The sequence below is a fragment of the Dermacentor albipictus genome, chromosome 2, assembly GCF_038994185.2.
Source record: "Dermacentor albipictus isolate Rhodes 1998 colony chromosome 2, USDA_Dalb.pri_finalv2, whole genome shotgun sequence".
NCBI lineage: Eukaryota > Metazoa > Arthropoda > Arachnida > Ixodida > Ixodidae > Dermacentor > Dermacentor albipictus.
In genome coordinates, this window is record NC_091822.1 from 63,697,358 (window position 1) to 63,705,840 (window position 8,483).

The 8,483-nt window shown below is 48.9% G+C and overlaps 1 protein-coding gene across 1 annotated transcript; it reads left to right on the forward strand.

The window, feature by feature from the left end:
• The first annotated feature begins 1,379 nt into the window (after positions 1-1,379).
• On the forward strand, positions 1,380-7,833 carry LOC135909005 (uncharacterized). Its single transcript, XM_065440870.1, has 3 exons — positions 1,380-1,401; positions 4,470-5,218; positions 6,899-7,833. The coding sequence occupies exons 1-3, from the start codon at positions 1,380-1,382 to the stop codon at positions 7,793-7,795; spliced, it is 1,668 nt and encodes a 555-aa protein (XP_065296942.1). The 3' UTR covers positions 7,796-7,833.
• Positions 7,834-8,483: the final 650 nt, after the last annotated feature.

Consider the following 8,483-nt stretch of genomic DNA (forward strand, 5'->3'; position numbering starts at 1 on the left):
CTCGCTGCACAAACACCACACAGCCCACTCGGATAGAGCTTTGGGTGAAGCACGTGCAGCATTGCGGGGGCGAGGAGTGACGCGGTCTGTATTTGCCTAGGATTACGGCTTCCTCCCGACTGAGTGCCGGGTGGGGAGGCGGCATTGTCCGTCGAGCTAAGCGGTAACACTTAGTTACTTCGGCATAACTAGTCAATCTGTCCTTGGTCCGAACCACCACACGGAACCGTCCCTCTCGGGGGCGCGGTCTTGAAGTTGGAGCTTGCCGATGATGGCGGCCGCCGGCGCACACATTCGCCCCTTGGCAAAGTTGCGCACGGCATTCCTCGAGTCGCTGAGCACGGTGTGACACTCGGCCTCGGTGATCGCCAGAGCGATGGCAACCTCCTCAGCGTCTGTAGCGTTCGTGCACCGCAGGCTAATTGCCGTTGTCTTGGTGCCGGTAGCCGCCGCGACGACCACTGCCGCGAAGCCTTCCCGCTTGTATTCCACTGCGTCCACGTACTGGGCGTGCGGGTATTGGGCGTGTTGTTAGGTGAGGGCCTTGGCCCGTGCCTGCCGCCGTTCTTGGTTATACTCTGGGTGCATGTTCTTCGGTATGGAGTCCACATAAATGTGGGCCCGCACCTCATCGGTGATCTCACACGGTTGCCGGCTGGGAGCTTGGGGGTTGTAACCAAGGGACGTCAGTATACTGCGGCCCGTCTTGGTGGTAGAGAGGCGCTCGAATTGCGCGGTGAGCTGCGCTTAATCTATTTCTTCTAGGGTGTTACGGACGCCGAGCTACAAGAGCCGAACCGTACTCGTGGTCTCCATGAAACCCAGCGCTGTCTTGCAAGTCCGTCTGATCAGCGTGTTGATCTTGGTCCTGTCAGTGACGTGCCAATTGAGGTTGGCCGCAACGTAGGCGATGTGACTGATCACGAACGACTGGACAAGGCCTACGAGACTGCCTTCACGCATGCCCGCCCGTCGTGTAGACTCGGTGTATGAGCCGGATGGCGTCCATTGCCTTGGTGGTAAGCTTGTTGATGGTCCCGTCGTTGCGGCCGCTCTTGTTGAGCAGCAGGCCTAGGACCCTGATCTTGGGAACTTCGGGGATGCGTTGCCTCGATGCAGTCACTATCTTGATGTGATCACACTCCCGAAGGGGAACGCACTTCCGTCCCGGTCGAAGCGGTGTGAGGACGAACAGCTTGGATTTGGCGGGCGAGCACATTAGGCCTGTGTCGTCAAGGTGCTACTCGATGGCGGTAACCGCCGCTTGCAGCTGTCACTCGATGCTGGCGTCGGTGCCGCTGGCCGCCCACAGGGTAATGTCGTCGGCGTAGATCGTATGCCGGACGCCGGTCCCCGGCGCTGCCCTCGCTACCCCGACCATGACGAGGTTAAAGAGCAACGGTGAGATGACCGAACCCCGTACTTTGGAGTACCCGTACTGCCGAGCTTCTGTTCGGGGAGCTTGACGTCTCCAGCGTGCAGTTCCACCTCACGGTTGGTCAGGATGTCTTGAATATAATTGTAGCTCGTTACCCCCATGTTGAGTCTTGATACTTGTGCTAATACGGCTGTGTGTTTGACTTTGTCGAATGCACTTTGTAAATCGAGGCCTAGAATTACTTTGCTGTCTGGTGTCTTGTTGCCGATGATTTCTTGTTTGAGTTATAACATGGCATCTTGTGTGCGGAGTCTGCGCCGGAAGCCGATCATCGTGTCAGGGTAGAGGCCTTCCTTCGCAAGGTATTTCTGCCACTGGTTGGTGACCACGTGCTCCAGCACCTTCCCCACTTCGCCCAATAAAAGTTACTTTTGTCTTTCACAGTATTGCTACTGTGTTCTTTATACGCCACTACCACGTGACAATATACTTATTTACAGAATAGCTCCGTCGTGTCGAACGCATTATATCAGGGGGAGAAGTTAGAGAAAGACGTAATAAATTGTTCACAGAAATAAGTAAAGAATACGTAAAGTAACATCAAGGTGGTAACATAGAATAAGTCATTTTCAAGCGTAACATAAAACTAGAAACGTTTACACAGGCTACTTGATACTACAATCAATCATGGCATAAGGCGTCCCAAATATACTCTAGTCACTTGACGAATATGCGACACCTCCCGAAATGGTGTCTAAAATTTGTCATAGGTCTTTGTGAAATAGATGATTCAATCTTTGCTATGTTCAGCTGCCTTTGCTGAACGCTCAAGGTAGCGGTGCTTGTCTGAAATGCAGAAAACTAAAAAACAACGTCCGTGTCACGCACGGTGTGTGAAAGCCAATGCACCCGTTGCCATTCAGTCACAATTTTGAGGGGAACGCCTGGTAAAAATTTCTTCTTTCGAAACTAAAAATAAACACCAAATTTAATTATTGGAGCTGCCGGAGTTCGTATCCGGGACTTCCCCAATGCGAAGCGAGCGCTTTATCAGGATGGCAATTACCACCCTATTTCTTCTTTATATAAATATATATTACGATATCATCGGCGATGTTCAAGGGACGAGCCGCCGCGAGAATGACGACATAGTGGGTCTGTGCCTGTGCCGCGAGTGAATGTCGGCCTGGTGCTCTGGCCCCAGTCCAGTGTAAATAGCGTGTAAATAGCCTCTTTCGTCTGTGTCTTTCTACAAGTAACATTCTGGTGGAAGTCAGCGATCCCCGTCCTCGCCACGGAACTCCGGAGTGGTCGATACACCGAGGTTGCCACCATGCCTCCCGGTGACGAGCCCGCCTCTACAACGGCTTCGGCTGGTCCGACTGCTCCAATCGTCACGGTTGCCCAACATCGCGACCCTGGTGTGTTCTCTGGCCTGGAGGGACAAGGCGTTTACGGATGGATCAAGCTATATGAACATGCCAGCGCTAATAACAGGTCATCATCATCATCATCATCATCATCATCAGCCTGGTTACGCCCACTGCAGGGCAAAGGCTTCTCCCATACTTCTCCAATGACCCCGGTCATGTACTAATTGGGGCCATGTCGTCCCTGCAAACTTCTTAATCTCATCCGCCCACCTAATTTTCTGCCACCCCCTGCTACGCTTCTCTTCCCTTCGAACCCTTAATGACCATCGGTTAACTTCCCTCCGCATTACATGTCCTGCCCATGCCCATTTCTTTTCTTGATTTCAACCAAGATGTCATTAACTCGCGTTTGTTCCCTCGCCCAATCTGCTCTTTTCTTATCCCTTAACGTTACACCCATAATTCTTCTTTCCATAGCTCGTTGCGTCGTCCTCAATTTAAGTAGAACCCTTTGCATAAGCCTCCAGGTTTCTGCCCCGTAGCTGAGTACTGTTAAGACACAGCTATTAAATACTTTTCACCGGAGGGATAATGGCAACCTGCTGTTCATGATCTGAGAATGCCTGCGAAACGCACCCCAGCCCATTCTTATTCTTCTGATTATTTCTGTCTCATGATTCGGATCCGCCGTCACTCGCTGCCCTAACTAGATGTATTCCCTTACCACTTCCAGTGCCTCGCTACCTATTGTAAATAGCTGTTCTCGTCCGAGACTGTTAAACATTACTTTAATTTTCTGCAGATTAATTTTTAGACCCACTCTTCTGCTTTGTCTCTCCAGGTCAGTGAGTATGCATTGCAATTGGTCCCCTGAGTTACTAAGCAAGGCAAGAGCCGAGAGCGACTGGGTGTCCCGAGTCAAGCGCGCAATAGCGTCCGCTGGCATCATGTGGCCCGATAAGCCGAAGGCCATGCCGGACCTTCTCCACACGTTCCTTTACGTTCATCTGCAGCTACGCTTTGGAGTGTGTTCTTTAGCCTTGACGTTATTGGCAACGCTAGCAGTCGTTCAATGGCGCTGCGCTTGATACCGTCATTAGAAGTGGAAATCCTTAAAAAACGCCTGGAGCTTATCAGAGAACAAAACAAAGCGAGACCGTATTTCCCCACCCTGGTATCGGCATTCGGCGAGCCTGAGGAACAGGACAGCGAACGTGTGACTTTCAACCAGACTAGCACCATTGAAGCCATAGTCTTCGATACCATTTGCAGTGCTCTATTAAAAGGCAGCAGGGAACATAAGGCGATAAACACTACCTTGTTGTTCGAAACTGTGCCAAATCTCACACAGGCCCGCTGGAGATCCACGTTTCCCTCTGTTAAGGAGGTTTTGCTTGAGACTACGCATCCGACATGCGTGATGCAATTCTTTGACTTGTGGAAGCACCTCGGAGAGTGGCGTCTCCATCTCTTCTTGTCGTGGTACACCATCCAGATGGCGGCACTCTTCACCAATAGGGTGCTCGTCGAAAATATTTACGGTAGCCAGAAGGTAGCGCTCCTGCAACACGGTGCCTTCTGTTTCAGCAAAGCCTATCTGCTCTCGGGAAGCAGTGTGCTCAGCTCGTCCGTAAATTACACCATGGTCGGTCGCGTTCGAGCCCAGGTTTAGCAGTTGCTGTGGAACATTCGCGAAGCCTTCTTACGACGTCTGGCAGCCTGGTCGTACGACGACAACGCCGCCATCGCTAAATTCCTGGCCCTGAATGATCAAGCATTCGCCGTTAGCGTATTCGCGGTATTGGACGTGAATTCCACCGACAGCACCGCATCTCAGGACATAGGCCACAGTGAAGTGACGTCCTCACTCGTCGACAACTGGATGGCCGTGGGCCTACCGCACAGAACCAACGTTTCGCGCATCGCCTCGATGGCCATCGAGAGGCTCTCCTTCGTGGTTGCAACCACCAACGGTAGAGTCGCGCTGATGCCCTACGCTTTCTCGTTCCCTTTCTTCGAGCTGCGCGGCACACCGGCCATGAACGACGCGGGCGTTGGTTTCCATTTCGCTTACGCGCTCAGCCAGCTGTCCCTCGTTCTTTACATGGCCGACAGAGATGGCCCGCTCGATCGATTCTACTACTGTACAGGCATTTCTTACAACATCGTCACTAGAAGTTCGAAGTGGATAGTGGCCGCTTTTTCTGCGTTCGCTAATCAGCCGCTGTTCGATGCCTTCGTCAACGCGTTGGCCTCGTTGTCCACCAACGACAGCCTGCCAGGACTGCCCGCACTGTCGCACTCTAGGCTACTCTTCGTATCGCTATGTTACGCCAAGTGTCAAGGTAGCTGGACAGGAGGACTCATGGAACCCGAATGCGGAGACTTCCGGCCGTACGTGGAGGCTTGTACAAAAGTATTCGCCTGTCCGGACGGAGCACCCATGAATCGGGCCAAGAAGTGCAAAGTATTTTGAGTAGTTGCCGCTTAGAACTGGCACGGCGTCATGTCGAACTCAACCTGGCGGTCAACTCGCCTGCTGCTTGCTTCTCAGTTATCACATCATTTACATCTGTTAGATTTTTTTCTTAGAGCACCGATAACTGCGTCCGCGGTGCAGGTTATCTTATTTACATTTACAATTACAATTACAATTATCTACATTTAAAAAATGCGCATGCCCCCCCCCTCACTCAGGCAACAAGACGAAATCAAACCCTATGTCTCAATGAAAGGAATAATGTACGTCGTAATTGAATCTGACCGTTATCCACGGCAAGTTATGATGTAAGACGCCTGTCTGCCAAGTTGGTTTCCATCAAATTTTAAGTATCCGTTCCGTCAATTTATGAGAACAAAGTGCGCAGTTATGTTTGATACACACGAAAATACCTCACTGCATTGCTTTTGCAGCTTCAGGTTTGGTAAATGCACTAGAACACCTTAATGAACTAGCTACTGCCCTTTACTGAAAACTCAACGCCGGATTGATGTTTCTTAGCATGAAGTATCATGCATAACTTTTGGCGATTCGCGCTTATAGTATGTAGCCTTGGTGGAGCGACGGCTATTTCTGTCGGACCGCGTTAAACTTCCCCCTTTTAATCTTGCGAAAACATGTACACAATTGCTTATAGTTTGAGAAAGTGCTTGAAGCTTGGCACGCATATTGCGGGCAAACTTATACGCGTGGTCTGCTACGCGTCTCCTTTTGCGTAACGGTTTTGTTCTTTACTGTATGCGAGTCTCATTAAACCATCGTGACAATCATCGCCATTTCTTCAACCCTTTAGCACCCCTTTCGTCAGTTGACATATGGGCAGTAAAGTTGGGTACATTAGATAACGTTATCTAAAAATATACGTGGTCGTGTAAATAAGGAAAAGTAGAAAATTTAGAAGACCGAGAACAAAAATTATGTCATAACTGTAAGCATCACTTTCCAAAAGGAAATGTTACTATCTGCTTGAGCTTGAAGCAGTTGCGTTCCTTAACGCTTTCTGCTGGTGGTTTGTGCCATTACTAACGCTCGATGGTTAAATATTGGACACGTTTTTCTCGAAAGGCGAACCATTAAAACCGAGAAGAATGTTGGGCGCTGCATGCGAGCTAATCAGACGCTGTTTTATGAATGCGCTGTAGTGATAAGTCCGCACATACAGCAACCGAAAAATCTAGTGCTGGGCATCATATATACTCGCAGCGTAGCAGCTACTGCAGTGTATAATTATTTGCGATTGCAAAGGAATGATTGGTTGAAGCTATTAGTCGAATGGTATAAAACTGTATATTGCAAGCTGTAAACATGCCGAATGGTGCGAGCCTAAGCGATGTGAGAAATGAAACCGCGCCTTAATGTTTACTTTGTCCTAATGAGCTTTATGCAGTTCATTTATTGTTCATTCCCCACAGCACTTATCTTCGGAGCCTTGGGAGGTCTATAGATGAAATTTGTATCGCTGTACTTGCTCTTAAAGTTAACACAGCGTAACTCAGAAGGGCGATGGTTTGGGCTAGTTGGTTTTCCATTTTAGATTGTGTGGCGCACCGCGAAGCAGGGGCAAACGACGCAAGAAAAACGAGTACAAGCGCTTACTGCCAACTGAAATTTTATTGCCTAGTGCAAGGTGTTATATATAAAAAACAGAGGGAAGTGTTAGTTTCTACAGTATGTGATTGTATTCATGTTGTTAAACTTTTGATGTTAGCAGGCGACATTGAGTCAAACCCGGGACCAACTGATACTAATCCAAATGCCGATGTGCTAGCTGCTATCACTGCCCTGTCTGAAAAATCGGATGCCCGTCACATTGAGTTGATGGATACTTTAACACAGCTTAAGGCGAACCGAGTTGAGCTAGAGCAGAAAGTATGCGACCTTACTAACAGGCTTGCGGCTGTCGAATCTCAGGTACTGTCGCTGGACAGTGAACGTGTTCCTGCGCTCAACGATGCCATATCCGAAGCAGTTCGTGCGGAGTCAGGTGCATTAAATTCACGGCTAGACGATCTTGAGGATCGCTCCCGTCGAGATAACCTGATTTTTTTCGGTATCCCGGACACTAGCTCTGAAACATGGGCAGAATCTGAAGAACACGTTCGAAAAATTCTTTCAGAAAAACTGGATCTATCTTTTCCCGACGAAGGTATTCATCGTGCTCACAGACTGGGCTCGTACGTCTCTGAGAAATGTCGACCCATTATAGTTAAATTCGGTTCTTCCAAATTAAGAGACAAGATTATATCGCAACGTACGAAGTTCAAAAATTCCAAAGTATCATTCAGTGAAGACTTCTCTCGCGCCACACGCCAGTCCCGCAAAAAGTTGTCTGATTTCGGTAAGGCTTCGGGAGAGAAGTATCTCTTGCGGTTGAACCGATTGTTCATCAAGAAAAAGTGTTACGTCTATTGTTCACCCACCGACCGTGTTTGTGAAGTAGATATTGCCGAAAATCGTTCCAGTGAGAACAGAGGCACATCTGTTTCGGCTTCCACGAATACTGTCGGGAGTACCTCGTTCGCCGCTAGTAGTTCATCGCTGTAGCTATCTGCTCGCCCGGTGGCTAAACCAATTTCCTTCCTTTTTACCAATGTGCGCAGTGTGCGTAAGAAACGTGATGACCTGTCTTCAGCCATTCACTCGTGTTCAGCTGACGTTGTTATCTTAACTGAAACTTGGCTCTCGAGTGATATTGCAGACTATGAAATCTTTCAATGTGAAAAAGCTTTCACACTTTTTCGCTGTGATCGTGTCTCGCGTACTGGTGGCGGAGTGTTGATCGCCGTACGTTACGGCTTGAGTTGTTGTGTTATAGATATTGCTACTCGTTTGGAAATCGTGTGTACGCGAGTCACTCTCGGATATCTTGATTTTATTTTTTGTGTGTGCTATCGCCCACCCAGTTCGCCCTTAACATTTAATTCAGATCTACATGATGTATTAAATGAGTTAATTGTCCGGTTCCCCTCATGTCCACTCTTCCTTCTTGGTGATTTCAATTTTCCGGCAATTAACTGGCATGAATCTCCTCCCTCATCTGACTGCTCATCTGAGTGCTCTCTCTTCATCAACCTCTGTATGGATTTTAATTTTAAGCAACTTGTCCTTCAGCCTACACGATCTACTGACCAATCTGCTAACATTCTTGACCTCCTTCTCACTACTACACCGCGGCTTGTTTCATGTTTAAGATATTTACCTGGTTTGAGTGATCATTGCCTCATTTATTTTG

Bases quoted from the DNA above. Each gene is read 5' to 3' on its own strand.
- LOC135909005 (XM_065440870.1), top strand. From the start codon at position 1,380: ATGACGAGGTTAAAGAGCAACG. The intron at 1,402-4,469 runs GTGAGATGACCG...GACGTCTGGCAG, and splicing joins GACGAGGTTAAAGAGCAACG to CCTGGTCGTACGACGACAAC. The intron at 5,219-6,898 runs GTATTTTGAGTA...TATAAAAAACAG, and splicing joins ATCGGGCCAAGAAGTGCAAA to AGGGAAGTGTTAGTTTCTAC.